The 17,765-nt window shown below is 41.0% G+C and overlaps 2 protein-coding genes across 3 annotated transcripts; one reads left to right on the top strand and one right to left on the bottom strand.

Moving 5' to 3' along the window:
* The first annotated feature begins 1,468 nt into the window (after positions 1–1,468).
* On the top strand, positions 1,469–4,149 carry LOC118416020 (mitochondrial inner membrane protease ATP23 homolog). Its single transcript, XM_035821057.1, has 4 exons — positions 1,469–1,550; positions 2,200–2,337; positions 2,880–2,966; positions 3,532–4,149. The coding sequence occupies exons 1-4, from the start codon at positions 1,473–1,475 to the stop codon at positions 3,718–3,720; spliced, it is 492 nt and encodes a 163-aa protein (XP_035676950.1). The 5' UTR covers positions 1,469–1,472; the 3' UTR covers positions 3,721–4,149.
* Positions 4,075–15,838, bottom strand: LOC118416019 (optineurin-like). 2 transcript variants are annotated; one of them, XM_035821055.1, is made up of 16 exons: positions 15,502–15,838; positions 14,566–14,792; positions 13,809–14,026; positions 13,214–13,369; positions 12,326–12,526; positions 11,751–11,876; positions 11,479–11,611; positions 10,866–11,038; positions 10,316–10,480; positions 9,625–9,818; positions 8,864–9,016; positions 8,210–8,330; positions 7,479–7,652; positions 6,849–6,991; positions 5,914–6,166; positions 4,075–5,302 (listed from the first exon to the last, which is right to left on the bottom strand). In XM_035821055.1, the coding sequence occupies exons 2-16, from the start codon at positions 14,786–14,788 to the stop codon at positions 5,186–5,188; spliced, it is 2,550 nt and encodes an 849-aa protein (XP_035676948.1). In that variant the 5' UTR covers positions 14,789–14,792; positions 15,502–15,838; the 3' UTR covers positions 4,075–5,185. The 2 variants fall into 2 exon arrangements, with proteins under 2 accessions (XP_035676948.1, XP_035676949.1); XM_035821056.1 differs by having other exon boundaries at positions 10,866–11,035.
* Positions 15,839–17,765: the final 1,927 nt, after the last annotated feature.

Here is a 17,765-nt window from a genome sequence, read left to right as displayed (position 1 = left end):
CTTCTGTGTAATTATTTTGTCTCTCTGGTCCTGCTAAAAACATAATATCGTAATTGGAACACACCGCGGAATTGCACGGAGAACGGGCGCGTGGTTGGAAGGGGGTGCACTATACCGGCCGAACGAAACACGGCACAATTAACTGCCGCTATGTACCTTTATACATCCTCTGTTGTTCCTTTCTTTCCTGTAAGTAGTTGCACAAAACAAAAATCTGCATGAGCATACAAAAAGTCATGAGAAAATGGGCGTATACTGACAAGAATTTTCATTTAATTTTGGTCCGTCACAACCGCTATGACGTAAAACTTTACTGCTGGCCGTAGCATTAAAAATGGCGGGAAAATGGTGGCGTACGTTCAATTTGACCCATTCAGCCGTAGATCCGGGCGATAATGCAACGGTTCCTCACACTTTTACACGAGTTGTAGGTCACCAAAAGAAATTCAAGATTGCTGTTGAATCATGCTCGTCTTGTGCCGTGAGCACATGTGATTATTATCTACAAATCTGGCGATGAACGTGACAGTGTGTTTGTCCCACGACGAGCTCGCCTGCCCTGAAAATGACCTGAAAACTTTTGGCCTTGTTGTCTTCGAATGTATTGTTATCGATGCTTTGTAAATTATGTATTGGACACGTAGATGTCTGAAGTGTGCATACCTCAGAAATAACTATTGTTGCATGTGTAGATCTCTTTAAGTTCCACTATTTTTAATCGACCGGTATAAGGCTTATGACCGGTATTATGCCAATGCATGTTACTGTCGTAAATTCTGTATACTGATCATTTCTAGGTACAGTGGTATCGTGTGGCACAATCCGTAAGGTGTTTGACCCAGATCCCAGAGGTAACAGGTTCGAAACCGCTGATTTGTCCCGATGTTGTGCCCTTGGGAAAGGCACTTTAGAGATGTCAAGGTTCCCAGACGGAATAGCAGAGAAACGACTGTTTATAATGCTAAGGCCGCATGGCGCGTTGGTACACCCGATCCCTCTATCTCGGAAGTTAAGCAACGCGCGGTCCGGATAGTACTTGGATGGGGAACCAACCAAGGAAGTCCGGATTGCTGTAGCCTCACAAAGCTTTCCATGAAATCGTCTTCTGGGAGGGACGTAAAACGGGGGTCCTGTGCTCGAGGAGGTGCCTCGACCAGGTTAAACAGCCTCATTACCCACACTTTGGGTACCTACTGGCTGCAAAATATACCCGATATTATTATCATTATAATAAAAGTCAGAGCGAGAAGTGATGTATATAGTGTATAATAAATGTCGGAGCGAACTACTATCCTGATGGTACCTAGACTAGTAAACAGTATCATTGGTAGGTCCTAGGAATACATTTTAATTGGCTTTGACATCTTAGTTAGATATGGCAAAAATGCTGCTGAGAGAATTGAATCTTTAACCTTTGTCCCAGGATGGTTTCCCTTCTGAATGTTGTTTTCTGCATGTTTCTCCGCAGCTCCATGTACAAGGACCGACACTTCTCCTGTGAACCCTGCAGCTATCAGGTGGCAGGAGGATTTGATCCTCAAGCTAATCAGGTTAGTATACAATCTACCATATTCAACCACCCTTCAAGCTAATCATGTTAAGTTCAAGGAAGAGGTGTTACGCCACCTGAGGAGTGGCCAATAAAACAGTAGTACTACTACTAGTACTGCGCCCTGGGTGGATTGCCCCAACGCTAAGGGGTGTTACCCAGTATTCACACAATAACAAGAAGAACAAGTACAATGAATAAATTAAATGAATGTGCAGTAGCATGTTTGTGACCACTTATGCAGTTTGCCCAGCCCATGTGGGCTTATAAGACACTGAAACAGGAAAGACATTACAGATAGTTACATTAAATCCAACACAGGTGATAAATACACCAAATGGCATTTACTCAAGAAACTGGATATGATTTTGGAAATGGTCATACGTTTCAGGTAGCATCCAGTACCTTTAATCAGTCACACTGTCACTGACATATAACAGTGTCAATGGGGAAAGGTTGCTTGAGTAATTGCCATCTGACATATATTTTTTTACCTGGATGTCTACCTGGATTGACATAGGTATAGGTAAGAACAGTGACTGATAAAACCAGAAGCATATGGAAGTAGACTGTTCTCCCAAAGATTTTATAAGCCTTTGTCAAGGACTAGATTTCTAACTAAAAGTGTACCTTACATCCTTCCACCTCAGGTTGTCCTGTGCCAGAACATCATCAGTTCCCAGGGCATGATGAACAGGGTGCTGACACATGAGCTCATCCATGCCTTCGACCACTGCCGTGGGAAAGTGGACTGGTACAACAACCTCCAACATGTCGCCTGCTCCGAGGTGAGGAAAGATACTTCAGCCCGCATACTTCAGCCCACACTTTTTTGTTGTTGAATGACGGACAAAACTAAAGTGTGCTTTTGAAGGTAGCATCAAGCCAATGTTCACACTGTTCACTCACTGACACCGCCATCCCTGTCTCTGGAGCTAAATGATATTCACACTGACTTTCATCCCTGTCCCTGTCCCTGGTGCTGAATGACATTCACACTGACACTAAGATCCCTGTCCCTGAATGACATTCACACTGACACTAAGATCCCTGTCCCTGGTGCTGAATGACATTCACACTGACACTAAGATCCCTGTCCCTGGTGCTGAATGACATTCACACTGACACTGTTGTTCCTATTCCTGACTGATGCTTACACTGACTTCCCTGTCCTTGGTGCTGAATGACATTCAAGCTGACACTGGCATTTTTGTCCCTGGTACTGAATGACATTCACAATGGTCTGACACAGACGTATAGTCATTGTTTTAGGACGATGAATTTTTCAGTTTAGATCATGTCAATGACACATCCTTTTTCCCCACTTCAGATCCGAGCAGCCAACTTGAGTGGGGACTGCAGTTTCTCTGGGGAGTTGAGGAGATTGCAGCTCAAAGGTGTTAAAAAACACCATCAGGTAAATGTGAAAATTTGAATACTCTTGTATAATGTTGTTCAACTTACATGTCACAGATTGCTCATATGTTGTCCTTGTCATGTATAACATGACACTTGTAATAAAAAGAAATATATTGTGAAACGGCTGGCACACTTTGGTCAGCACTGAGCATTCTCATATTGACATCGGTAAAGCCAGTATAACCAGGTAACAGTATCTGTACCTGTATGTATCCCATTGTGTCAACCTGCTCTGCTTGCTGAAAGCAAGCCTAAAGCACAGAGCCCTTCCTACAATAGTAAAGAAACTCCAAAAGCTGAGAAAGCTTGCAGGATGCAAAGCACAGCGGAAAAAGATGAAGAAAGACTGAATGCAGCTATAGGACTTTCCAAAACTATAAATGCAGTGACTGATGACGATAGCTCATTATAACACCCCAGCTTCACATGCATGTGTTCATCATATTACACTATATGACTTATCACAACTAACCTGACAGTTTGCGTTTTGGTAAAGATGAAATAACTATAGCACATAATCATACAAATACGAGTACACACTGACAGTACTTCCTCTTCATCAGACCTGTGTGTGGCAGCGTGCGAAGGACTCGGTGAAGGTGGTGAGAAACTGTACAGATGAGGAGGCAGCCAGAGCGGTGGACTCAGTCTGGGACACTTGCTTTAATGACCTGGCTCCGTTCCACAAGATCCCGAGGAACAAGAAAGATGCTATAAGGGCAGCCAGGTTTAGATATGACTATGACATATAATGTGATTGGTGACAAAATGTAGTTCTCAATCTCAGGTAATTTTTATAGCATTAGTCAAATGTATTTGACTGACCAATCTAGCCAGACTAAAATTGGACCCCTAGCGGCCGGCCCTACAATTGCCGCCGCTCTCGGGGAGGGGGTCATTAACCTCAGCCAGCGAGAGATTTTGTAAACACAGGCTATAACCAACCATATTCCTGGTAAACAGCTAAGTGAATATATGCTTGATGTAGAGTAAAACACAATGAATTATGATATTTCTGATTTTACAGAAATGATTAACTTGTTGTCTTCATGATTCTTTTTCATGATTCAATGGAAAGATCATTGATAAGGAATAAATGTTTTGGACTCATTCAACACTTTATTTCACACAATTCTGAAATATACACCCATTAATGAAAGATACGACATATTCTGCATAGATATTAACAGTAAGCCTTAAAGCCCTATGAGACTAATCTTATGTCTCATTTAACAGTGACAGTCACACATTATGTATGTACACAAGCTGACACATTCATAATACTTATCACCATTTTAGCCATGTTTCAGAATAAACATGAATTCTGAAACATCAGCCATGTTTCCAGAGGCTTCCTGTAAAGCAAGCACATTCCTTATAATGATTGACATTGTCAATAATCAGACACTCATAATCTGTTTAGTATTCACATTATAAACACATTACCTCTTTCCTGGTATTCATCTTTAATCCATCTTTACATGTATCTCCATTCCTACACATCTAATAATAATATCCATGCGGATATCTGACAACAAAAATTGTGTGGTTGGAAAATTCTTGGAACATTTGCTTTGAACTAAATAAAAATGTAAAATGATCAATGAATTATCTACAATATACACAAAATCATTAAAACATCCAAATACTTGTAGCTAGATCTTATCATATTGATTTCACCTCAGTGGGCAAGTCTTTTGTGCAAGATTTCTATAATGCAAGTATTTACATACATGTACTTAACACCTAAAATCATTTTATAACACTAACTCAGAGTTCAATCACACAAGATACATGTAAGCTATACATTATTTATGAGTAAGGAATTGCCTGAGCAGCCTTCATAATTCCTGCTTCCCCTATTGAGTCAGTATAGTCTGGCTTGCCTAAGCTTCATGTTTCTGACTTAGGAAGAAGAGATGCTGCTGAAGTGACATATACAAGCCACTCTTCATTGTTAATAATGGCAACAACAGGCTCTTAAACTTGACTTTTAAAAATGTACAGACACTCATACAACTATGTTTTTGCTCTGGAATGGTCATTTAGGGGTATATTAACAAAAATGTTAGCTTATTGTTATTCTTCACTTTGTTCCTCTTTTTTCTGGTTGTCATACAACCTGACATACTGAATAATGTGTTTCTTAAAAAAAAAGTGTAGAAAACAAGTCAAAACAACACAGCTACTGGAAGGGTGTGTTTGGTAGCCTTCCCATCAGTTGTCCAGACACTCCATGACATGGATCTGCAGTGTATCCAGGTCTGGGAACACATTGTTACACTTGGGACAGCTCTTCTCCTCTGTGTCTGGGGATGCTGGTCTTGGGATGGCCTGGAGGAAAAGACAGGTGTCCAACTTTTGTCACAAAATACTTTTGTGCATTTTTTGACTGTATGTTGACAAGTTGCAGCAGTGACTAACTTAACATAGACTTACGTGTACCATTAGTCATGATAAGATTTATACATTTCAACTTAGCCCAAAATACACAGCACTGGTAAATATCTAAACACTTGAACAGTTCAAACACTAACCTCCTTCACAGATTTCCAGTGGGGCTGGCTTTTAGTTTTAGGGGAGGGGGGCACTGGTTCGTGGTTTTCAACGTTGACTAGGTTTTCTTATGTCAGGAAAGGGAGTTTGCTGAGGAAGTGAGTTTGCCATGGAAGGGACTTTTGCCTTGCGTCAAAGGCAAACTCTCTTCCACAGCAAGCTCCCCTCTTCAACAAAGTCCCTTTCCAGGCATAAGTGAACCTTAGCCAATGTTGAAAGTCGTGCACCAGCGCCCCCCTCCCATAAAATAAAAGCCAGCCCCACTCAAAGTCTACCAAGGAGGCTAGCAAACAAGCTGAGAGGCAGACAAAACTACATGTCGACCTTTCCAATCAACAAGATATTCAACTGTAACATAGAAACATATTGGTGATTTCATCCAGACCTACCGGTACTGCCTGTTGAAAATTCTGCACTCTGGGCTGTGCCATGTTCATTGGCTGTAGGGGGTCATTATTCCCCATCTGTCCATCATAGAAGAAGTCCTCGTGTGGACCAGGGTAGGGGTACCCCCGTGGGTACCCATAGTTCCCAGCGTACTCCATGGGAGGGGGGTTGGCGCGAGGCACATTGGCAGGCGGGCTGGGTGGGCCTATCTGTGGTGCCCCGCCATGCCGACGCTGCATCTCACCAAGGGCATTCCTGCAGACAAATATAAATCGCATAACTTATAAAACATGGCTATAAAACAATGCATTATTAAATAATCAAATATTTAAAACTTTTCTTGCAACAACTTTCCAACTTTTGTTAACCCACTGTACCTGTGTATGAAAACAGAAGACAAACAAGAACAAAAAAGGCAACACTTATATACTGTCAGCTACAAACACCAGTTTAGAAATATAACATGAATTTCAAAAATTACTACTTGCTGAACAGAAAAGGCTAAGATAAGTAAATATTAAGTAAATGTACATTTTGAAAGGTTCCTGACAAGGAAAGAAAGTGAATGTAATCTTTAACTAGACATCATTGAACTGGAGTAACTTCCTAGTGCAGAGCTCTATTCAACGAGTAAAGTGGACTAATGTTCCATCCTAGGGAGTGCATGTGTACAGGGTGCCTCAGGGATCAATACTGGGGCCCCTCCTTTTCATCATCTACGTTAACGACATGCCTGAATGTCTTCTGTCTTGTAACATCTTAATGTACACAGATGATACTGTATACATTGATCTACTACAGTCACAAGAACTCCACGCATCCCTTTCCAGTAGCATGCACGCTTGGTGAGCAACAACAGCCGGGATTTGAACTCACAACTTTTGGTCCAGAAGCAGGGTCACTTAAACTGCTGAACTATGTGACAAGGGCTACAGACCTGGTGTAGACTTCCATCTCATCCCTGAGCTGCTGGTTCTCCAGCTGCAGTTCCTGGTTCTGCTGCTCCAGGGTCTGCATGTCGCCGTGCGCCTTCTGTCGTGCCTCCCGCTCCGCCTCGAAGTCCTGTCTGAACACGTCGGCCTGCCGGACACAACAGGAGAGGACACAACAGATTTATCAAACTCACAGGTAAGAGAAACATTGACTTAATGTCTTTGGATTTGTAAAACTCCAGAATCTTGAAGTTTTATCCCTTTTACAAGTGTTGCATATGCTCGGAATTCTATACTCTGACTTTCCTTTGTACCAACACAAATTTGATGCTGAATGGCACTCACACAGATCCAAGCCTTCCAGACAGCTGCTTTGCTGCTGCCATTGTTTTCATTTCCAATAAAATCTGCAAATTCACACTTAGCACACATCTCCCATATCGCGTGACTCGCACATCATTGGTGGCACAGCATGGATAGTCATTGTTATTGTTGGATATCTAACATCTCTACTTTTTTTGTGGAAAAACGCCATGTAAATCAGCTTGAAACTTTGTGCTCAAATTTTGAACTCCCTTTCTGTGACTTCCCCAACACAAATGTTATGCTGAATACATCATTTGAACCACACTCACCTGTGCCTTAAGGACCGGTACCTCCTCCATGTCCTTCCTCATCTGGCTGATCTCCTGTGTCAGACGTTTGAGTTTGTCCTCCCGATCTCGGAGGGCGTCCTCCGCAGAGATGACCTGTGCTGTCAGGTTGTCCACCTGTTCTCTCATCTCCTTCACCTGGCCAGGTGGAGCAGCCTGCAAGACAGGGAATAAAAAAAACCTTCAGTATCATCATCATTGTTCATTTGGATTAATTCAGTGAAGCAGACTAAAGTTCTTACCATGACAGTACTTTTTGTCCTTCATATCATTCACCAAGGTAGTCCCCACAGGACCAGCATCTCTGTCAATCAATGTGGTAGTAAACAGTACCAGTGAAGAATATGCTGCTAGAATAGAGGATGGCTATCTTAGATTTCAATACATTGTCAAAACTGCCCAGGCATGAAGACCATTCAGGGGACTGATAAAATCTGGTCTATATGGACAGGTGGTCACTATAGAAAGGATCCTTAGTGTTTATGTAAATGACAAAAATTATGTACGGGACCACCAAAAAGTGGTCATATTGGCCAGGTGGGCCTTATATATAGGGTGGTCACTTGTACAGATTTGACTATAATTTAATCAAACGATTAACTGAAAGCCCTTATGATTCAGTCTTCACTCCTCCATAGCGTGGGAATTTCATTTTGTTTTTGAGACCTGTTTCTGATAATGCTTACAAAACATCAAATGGACAACACCCTGACCTGTGTAGTCTTGGCCTGTAGCTCTGTAGTTTTGGCCTGTAGTTCTGTGTTGATCTTCAACAGTTCATCGTAGTCTTGGAACAGGATCTCATACCGGGACCTCAGCTCTGCCATAGTGCGTCTGGAAAGACAGAAATAACCATATTTTAAAATGTATACAACAATTTGCATTGATCATGAGTGACAGATCCTCATAGTCAAGTGTCTTTGGACAAGACATGCAGTACTAAACTTTTACTAAGCTCTCACAAAATGAATGACATATGAAGGATATACTATCCAGGTTAGTACATTCTATGACTAATATGATTATGCATTCTTGTACTGTATGGACTATAGGGGGATAGCCTCCATAGCAGGCTCTCTGGGGGCCCTTTTTGGCTCATAATACACTTTGGCTATTTCTTTTTGTACTGGGTTGCTTGACTGCCGGCTCCATAGAAATGGCCATCAAAAGTGTATTATGAGCCAAAAAAAAGACAAAAAAATAGTCCCCAAAGAGCCTGCTATGGATGTATGTACTGTGAATACAATAGTATTTTTTTGTCATCTATTAAAAGAAAAAAATCCTGTACAGTATCATTTTATCAGTCCCATTTTCTCAATGGCTTCTTTGCTCTGAAACAATTATACAAGCCATTAGATCAGACTCACTTGTCCATGTGGGAGGCCTGCCGCTCCATGTTTAGTGCAGACTCCATGTTGCCTAGCTCCATCCTCAAGCCATCAATCAAAGCATCGTCACGGCGACGCTGCTCATCCATCTCATCCTGCATCATGTTCAGCTTCTGCTCTAGGGTCAATGACCTGGAGGGCAATGCAAGAGAGGAACCGGTAAGGCTCAAATATCTCTGATTTTAGCTTTTGAGTAGCATTTAGTCACCATCTCTTAATAGTAAAGGAAATTAAGGATTTTTACTTCTTTTATGATGCCTCCAAAAAGGACAGTAACTTTATGGTGTTTCTCATAAAAAGCCAAACATGTATAAGGTAAATTGCAGTACCTGTCCTTCATTTTACCACCAATGGTACATTGTATATGCATGTATAACTTTCTGTGAGGGACAACTAGAGCCAAGACAGCATCTCTTAATCTATACCACTGGACAAATTGTCAGAACAGAGTCGACATTAAGATGCCGCCTGGCATCCTTCTTCAGTGATCCAAATCTTCTCTTGAGATCACTCAAGAACTTCAAGTTATTTATCATTCATTTCTGGATGACTAACCTTAAAAAATGATAGTCAAGACGATTTCATTTAAAGATTTTATCTGTCTCCACTCACTGACCAAAGTGGTCTGTAGTGCTACCTTAATGTTGGAAACATTATACCAGCAGTAATGCTAGCATAGTGCTGTATGCCATGTTAATTTCACAACAATTATAGCTGTCCAGGTAACCGGCCCAGCTTACCTGTCCTTGTAGCTGCCCACATGCTGTGTAGCTGCGTGCAGCTTGCGCTCCGTCTCCCTCAGCTCTGCCACCAGGGACAGCACCTGCGACTTCAGCACCTGGATGTCCTCCCCCACCTGCAGCTGCTGCCCAGGTGTGCGCGCTGCCTCCAGGGCCGCCTTCATGCCGTCCAGCTGCTGCATCAGGTTATCCACCTGTCGATGAGGGCAGTACAAACTTAGAGTTATCAAAACTTCTGCCTGCCTAACGTGGGTAATGGGAATATAAAACATGTTGTTACTGAATTCTTAAGACAATGTTAAATGCAACTGTCTTGTTAAGTAAACTCAATAAAAAATATTCAGCTTGAGGCTGTGATCTATCGTTTCTATTCAAATCATTCATTCATTCATTGTGTCATTTCACAGTATACTTGACAATGTAGTTACAATGTGTATCTCAAGAAAATGAAGGGCTATTACATGTATTTGTTCTATGGCTACCTATTGTAGTCTACATGTGTAAAGTAAAAGCATCAATTTGAGAACAAAGTGGAGAAGAGTTTTCCTTTTGCATAAATCTAAATCAATATTTGATTGGATAATTCATGCTGGTAAATACTAGATTTAGAACATTATTTTATAAAGTTACCGTGAAGCAGAACTGATTAGCATTATAGATCTGTCACTAGGAGTAAGAGAATTCTAGTGACCTCGCTCTGATGCTGCTGTTTCATCTGCTCTACTGTGCTGTCCTTGTCAGCACTATGCTGTCTGAGCTGTTCTGCCAAGTCCTGTACCCTGGCCTCCAGCTCCTCCCTCTCCTTCCTGGCTGTCTCCAGCTGTCCTGATATGTCCAGTCCTCGGGTTCTCTCCTCCTGCATTGTGGGGAGCAAGTGTTATCTTTTATACCATTTGAATAAGCTGCCATAACTACATTTGTATATGAGGATGCTTTGTATAACCTGGAGTCCAGCCTTGTTTGCTTTAATCTCAATGCCCCTGGGGGACCGGTATGGCACTGCGGGGTTTATTCACTGTGGCACTGTTTTGTTATTTCCACCGACTTTTTATAAATTAGGTATTGCGTATTATGTATTAGGTATGACTTAAAAGGCAACTATTAAAAATACACAAAACGTAAGAAAATTTGTTCTTTATCTCTGATCTCAGAAAAAGCAATGTTAGACAGGGCTTCATGGAGTGAAATATGTACTAGCCTGGTCCTGACCTCTGGGTGATAATATATGTATGGACATGTACCTGTAGCTGGATGAGCAAGTCATGAACTGTGGTTTCTGTCTTCTTCTTGTGATGCTCTGCCTCTGAGATCTGCCTGGCCACAGCGGTGAACTGTGCGATGGTGTCCTCATACCGGACACGCTGTTCCTCAGGGTGGATGGACAGTCTCTCCTCAATGCTGACTGTGATGTCTTCTGGACGAGATTATAACAAATTGTACAATCAGCTTTTTTGTCTCATACACAATTAAAGGTCTCATATACAATTTAAGAAGAATGTAACTATTACATAACAGCACATAAGTGTGCAAAGGGACACTCTTTTTTTAAACTCTGAACTAGAAAAACAAAACAGCAATCTAGACCCTCAATACTGTGAATGGACGTCATGTAGGATTTTGCTCATTAAAGCCACCTAGTTTCTTTCAGGCTGAGTTTTAGAACAGAATGAGAAGTTAAGTACAAAATGTTTTGCTTTGCTAAGATCACAACCAATCTCATGCTGTGGGGGAACAACATGGGATCTTATACTTACTTGCTAGTCTTTGATACTACTACATGAACATGTATGTGTACATGTCAATAAATTGCAAATCAAGGATATACACCAAAGTTAGTTCAGGTAACAGTAATACCTTCTGCAGCCTCTGCTATGGCTGCCTGCACCTGTGGTCCCTGCTTCACCTCTGCTTCCACCTTCACAAAGGACCCAGTAGGAGTAGAGTGGGAGGACGGTGGGGTACCTGCCTTGTACAGCTGGAGACTGGCCTAAGGGTGGAACAAATTGTTGACTTAGCACTATACTGTGCTTGTTAAGTCTCTCTTAACAATCTTAAAATCTTTTGCATGTGGAGTCCTGTGTACTCCTAAATCCAGTATAAACCACACCTGGGTTTGTAAATTTTACCTGCATCTCATTGTTCATGGCAACAAGGTCTGCCTTCTCCAGCTGGAGTCTCTCATTGGCCTGCTTCAACGTCTTCATCTCAGATTTCATCTGCTCAAGTTCAGCTTCAAGTTTGGACTTCAAAACCTGACAAAATAGCAGTTGGATGTTTCAGTCATTACAACATGAATGGAATAGCAACTACCACTTTGACTCTAGCAAGCAACATTGCACAATTGATGATGTGCAATCTATTTTCAGTCATATGTTGTTTTTGTCTGGGAATAGAAAAGACTATAAGCTGACAGTGTTGGTTTAGGCTGAGACAAAATTCAAGTGTGTAATCTCCTTCTTACAAGCATATCCATCAATCGTTGTGCGACTTTACTTGAGAATGTTAAACAGTGTTACCGTAAATTCATTTGTATATGCAGGGATTTTTTAAAAGTTTGTTGCATTTTAACTTTGCAATATCACATCGAAAAAATACTGCACAAAGACACATATTTACTACTAATTTTGCAATGGAGAAGTAGAGCAAAAACTGCAACAATAAAAGTACTGCAAATGTTTCAAGATTTACAGTACTCTCTAACCTGGTTCTCCTGTGCCAGCTGGTCTCTAACTGCAGTTATCTCCTTGGTATCCTCCTGCAGTTTGGCAGTGAGGGATTGGAAGTGGGTCACCTCTGATGACATCTGCTCACACTTCAGTCTGTACTCCTCTACCTGCTGGGCCAACGAACTGCCTGTGCTGGTGTCTGAACCCTGGGAGGGCGGGCTTTGAACCAGTACCACCTAAACAGGGTTGGGCAGTAGATCATCTGATGACAACATTAGTAGCTGACCTGTGCTCTCATGTTTCTTTGGTATTTTGGATGATTCAAAGTTTCATGACACAACATCTTTTTAACTATTTGAATCCATTTTGGATGACTGCACACAAATACTATGAAATGATGTGTTCCAATACAGAGATTGTATGAGACAAGAATCTGAAGTGGGGAAAAAGTAGGTGTCATTGACATGATATAAACTTCAAAACTCAACGTCCTAAAACATGACTATTATATAGGTTTGTGCCTGACATACCAGTGTTAGTCATTGGTTCATTCAGTACCAGGGACAGGGATGGCAATGTCAGTGTGAATGTCATGCAGAACCAGGGACAGGGATGACAGTGTTAGTGTGAATATCATTCAGCACCAGGGACAGAGATGTTAGTGTCCATGTGAATGTCATTCAGCACCAGGGAAAGGTATGACAGTGCAAACGTTTGACAGAGACATGAATTTGAAGTGGTGAGGGCAAATGCCAAGACACAAAACCACCGTCACAATTTCAAAACTTAACAATATACAAATGTAGAAAGTTTATTTGCAAGTTCATGCCCAAAGGCTAAATGCAAGTACATGGTAGAAACATAAGAGGCATACATGTGACAAAGAACAACCATAATCCTTAAACTTTAAGAATACAACATACCTCCTGCTCTGAATGCTTCTCTTCCAGTTTAAGCTGCATCTTCCCAATCTCCCCAGTCAACATCTGTATTGTCTTGTTCAGCGTCTCTTTCTCAGTCAGCAACTGATCATTTTCTTCTCTTAACTTGGACACAACTTGTGACAGACTGACATCTCCCTGGATTGGATGTACAGGATATGTGATTTCAAGTATGCTTGCTTGATACAAATATTTGTACAAATATGCTGTAATCTGTTAACAATGACCACTGCCTGCTATTTGAGTGTCTGCAATATTAACAGCCTCCTATATTCTCTCCTCCTCATAGCTAAAAACAATTCTTCAGATCCATAAAAAAATCAGGTTTAAATGAAAGAACATTGAAGAATATTTGGCAATTCTATTCCATCTTTGTAGTGAATGCACAGTATACCCGCCATAATCTATAATAAGTATAAATAAGTCTACCACCACATGTACAATCATGTACAAGGAGGTGTCTTCTGAATATGTTTACATTCTGTATACGCTTTCTTAGTCCAATTAAGAACACATTTGATGTGTGAATTTCAAAAGAACTTCAATATCCGATCCTTCAGAAGTTGAAACCACTGACCTGTCCCTGTGTGACCTTCCCATCCCCTGCTCCTGTCTTCTGTAACTGTGCCACGTCTGCCTTCAGTCTGGAGTTCTCCTTCCTCAGAGACAGGACCTTCTCCCTGGCCTCTGTGAACTTCCCGACGATCAGGGCCTGATTCTGCTTCTGTTTCTCCTTCCATACCTCCAGGTCCTTAATCTTCTGCCGCATGTCCTCATTGTTCTGACGGATCGTATCTGTGGGAACATATTTTTAGATCAAATTCAATCGAGTGTATGCATGTGTCTGCATATTTCACTTTTTATTGCATGTCAGTTTTGTACTGAAGAGTACAAGCTGCATATCTGGACAGATTTAAATTGAGTCACTCACAATGTTCAGAAAGATCCCCCACTAATACCCTTTTCGATAAGTGTGATGGGTTCTTTTTCGAGGTGTGGCTCTTCTCAAACAGGTAACCTCCATTTAACATCCTGTCCAAGGGACGTCCGATCACTGATGGAAGTTACACAGTCATATTTACCCAAGTGAAGTGAGGACCGTCATGTTAAGTACCTTTCCCATGGGCTGGCTTTGTGTTTGTCCCTAAGTTTCCAATAGATGCCAACACATACTCCTGGTATGGAGTGACTATCTATCACAATGTGCCAATGTTGGAAAGCAGTCCCTATCTGTCCAATATACAACTAATAGCTGAAAAAGGTATAGTGCTAAACATACATTGTCAGCACATTTGATAGTATTACATGTATCAAACACATTCCCTCTACCACACCTCTGAGACTGTTGTTATCCTTCAGCAGCTCTGTCATGTAAGACTGCATCTCCCCTGCGTTCATGGAGAACTCGGATGGAATGTCTCCATTGGGTGTGGGGGAACCGTTCTGGTAGGACGGTGGTCTGGACAGGATCTCAAAGTCTGACGAGGAGGATTGTCCACTCCCCGCTGACCTCTGGGACGAGGCTAGTGACCCTTTGGGTGAGGGTGTCCCTGACATGGTACTGTACAGAGACAATCAGTCGTAATGTTACAGCAGGTCATGGTTATGATGGCAGTACAACAGTTCACAACTCACCTCAAGTCAAATCAATATGAAATAGCAATCCTTGAAATATCAATATAAACAGAATATGATGAATCAATCTTTGTACATATGCAATATCACAAATGTAAGCTCAAAACTTTTGAAATGAAAAAATGTCATGGCTTTAATCCAGGAGGTTTTAACCTCCATGCTTTAATTTACCTCAACATCGATCAGGATCAGAAGTAAAGTCTCAAGTGATTCTATAGACACCTAAACAACTACATTGTGAAGCTATATCTCGTTTCACTTCTCAATCTGGTTTCCTTTAAATGGCTGCTTCTTTGGAAACTCCCCAATCGATTTAGCATGACCTGTCGGGGAAATGCCCTTTGGTACCTTTTTAGATACATGTAACCGTTAAATTTGCGAGTTTCTATTCAAACATAGACGATCCAGAGTTATAAAATCCAAAATAAGACATGGTATTCTAATCAAAGATGCGAATTTTCTGATTGCAAAATTACCATGAACAAATACCAGACCAAGAAATAAGACTCATGGTCATGATGATCTGCGTCATAGTTTCATACCCTCTGCCCCCCTCCCCAAAGCAACCAACAATTTTAACAAATTAAAGGTAGCTACAAGCACAAATTTGGAGATAAAATTGAATTTTTACTTACCTAGTTGCCTAGTATAGCGTCTTCCTATGTTGTAATCAGAAATTAAAACTTGATGTCAGGAAAGAACTTTTCAAATGGCAAAAACAAGATGCGGAAGTGAAACTACAGTTTTGGCAACACAATAAGCTAAACTTGCTTTTGTGCTACTCCAAGTAAAACCTTGGCGTATACTCAATGTCTTGGAATTCTGTAGATAACTGTGGAAGAGCTCAACATCATCACGTTGCTCCTGGAGGTGGAATCAAGGTCGTCTGTAATAAATTCTTCGAAGAAACTAAATATATAGTGCACATTTTCGAGGGGATTTCCGAAGTAGGGGAATCCCCTATGACGACACAAGAGCGCAAAAAATAAAATCATTGTTTTCTATCCATGTATACAACCTCTGTGAATAGAATCTATAATTCGTTAAAATCATGTAATTTGATATATGTTGTTGTTACAAAACACTTTTATACTTCATTATTACATATCATGCATTTCAAAGGGCGTAGCATCGTCTTGTTACGTTTTGCTGCCACCCCGTTGAAACTTGTTGACAACGCCTGTTGACGTCATCACTAAACAGCGCCACCGATGGGCCATTTGTAGTATTGCAAGTAGTGTGAGTTCACATCCCCCAGGGGCTCAAGTGGAGTCGCGACGAGGAACATGGTATAAAACATGACTGAGCGGACTAGGATTAAGAAATAAAGTAAGGAATATTACCATTACACATGCATTATTGAGCGCTGCTGTGCAAGAGAACATATTATTATATTATTACGAGACCATAAGACGGGAATAACATGTAATATGTACATAGTAGACTTGCTTGCGACATCACCAGACAGGAGCAAGATTATCTTTAGTGAAATAAGACGATTATGCCATGTACTACATGCGCTAATGTACTGGTTTACTTATCAATGTAACCCCGGGATAGTCCACCAGCCAAAGTGTTGTTGTATCTCACTCGACTTAGTCGTCACATGTCATTGGCGTTATCAGCTCAAATTCTCGAAACAATGCTTGACAAGTATACTGATGTTGTATCAGTCTTGCTCTTGTCAAACCTGACAGTGGTGAAATACCGAATACAATGATTACGTATGATTACCCTCGTCGAGAAGGTTATGTTTTTGATAGCATTTATGAATGTTTGCATGTGTGTGTGGTTGAACACCTTCAACTCAAGAAGCTATGGCTGCATTGTGTTGAAGTTTGGTATGTAATGAAGTTAACGTTATATCCCACAGAAAAAATCATCAGATGTTTGGCCCCTTGGCGACTATTCTCGGTACTGCAGCGGACGTTCCCGTTTTGATATCCCACATGTTGTGAAAGGGACTGTAAAAGATTAAGGACACACGATATAGACATTATCTCTGTAATAGTCTTAAGAAAGCCTTTACATAACAGTGTGGCGTTACAGTCTCCCTAGGGACCGGTAAGTCATGGTACTCCGGAAGTAGCAGGTGTAGTTGGAGCCTAATCCTTCAGACGAAGAGACCTGAGAGACTTATTAGCTGCCCCGCTGCGCTGGTGATTCCCCTGGGCCCAGATCTTGTGTCTTCCTGTTAAATCTGTTTGGTATGCATTCTTTCACTTGCCATGTCTTATATGAAAGAGGAGATATTCATGTTCTCCGAAATAACGCTCGAGCAGCATGTACGTAAACAATACTTGTGATGATAGTCACACATACCACACGTACGTATGTATATGACACTACTTGTACAAATTTGGTAAATTGATAAATAAAGAAATGAATATATCACAAATAAAGAAAGAAATCAAGTTATATCAAAGGATCCTACTTTCGAAGACTGGAGGTTGTCAAAGATAAAAATTGGGCAGACGAGTTTTTCTCTGAAAAAGATCCTTGCAGAAAGGAATTGAAATATGAATGAATTTTATTGCTCAACAATCGCACAGGGTACAATGTATGGCAAATAATAACAACTAATAGCTATACAGACAATGAAATATGATATGTTATCTGAAGAATATTGCTTGAGAAGGATTTGCAACAAATGAGGTCGACTCTTTCTCTCTCCAACATGTTTGATGTATAGCTATATATAGCACTTTGTCTCCACGTATAGCTGGCCCATTTTTCCTTGTCACTATGTAACTTCTATAGGAAGTTAATCTCACTAAATTATGTCATGTCATTTTCATTTGAAAAAAAAAAAACAGTACAATACACGATCCTGAGGTCTGTCAAATTACATTGAAAACAATTCATAACGGTTTCTTTAGGATTCTATATTTTGATTACG

Source organism: Branchiostoma floridae, chromosome 5 (genome assembly GCF_000003815.2).
Source record: "Branchiostoma floridae strain S238N-H82 chromosome 5, Bfl_VNyyK, whole genome shotgun sequence".
Classification (NCBI taxonomy): Eukaryota; Metazoa; Chordata; class Leptocardii; order Amphioxiformes; family Branchiostomatidae; genus Branchiostoma; species Branchiostoma floridae.
The sequence above is the reverse complement of the archived record's forward strand: the minus strand, read 5'-3'. Positions and strand labels throughout refer to the sequence as shown.

What these genes read in the sequence shown, in the direction of transcription:
- LOC118416020 (XM_035821057.1), top strand. Translation starts at nt 1,473, where the DNA reads ATGTACAAGGACCGACACTTCTCCTGTGAACCCTGCAGCTATCAGGTG. An exon ending in TTGATCCTCAAGCTAATCAG is followed by an intron (nt 1,551 to 2,199) that starts GTTAGTATACAA and finishes CTTCCACCTCAG; the next exon opens with GTTGTCCTGTGCCAGAACAT. An exon ending in AACATGTCGCCTGCTCCGAG is followed by an intron (nt 2,338 to 2,879) that starts GTGAGGAAAGAT and finishes TCCCCACTTCAG; the next exon opens with ATCCGAGCAGCCAACTTGAG.
- LOC118416019 (XM_035821055.1), bottom strand. Translation starts at nt 14,788, where the DNA reads ATGTCAGGGACACCCTCACCCAAAGGGTCACTAGCCTCGTCCCAGAGG. An exon ending in GGATAACAACAGTCTCAGAG is followed by an intron (nt 14,027 to 14,565) that starts GTGTGGTAGAGG and finishes ATGTTCCCACAG; the next exon opens with ATACGATCCGTCAGAACAAT. An exon ending in CAGGCCTCCCACATGGACAA is followed by an intron (nt 8,331 to 8,863) that starts GTGAGTCTGATC and finishes CTGTCTTTCCAG; the next exon opens with ACGCACTATGGCAGAGCTGA.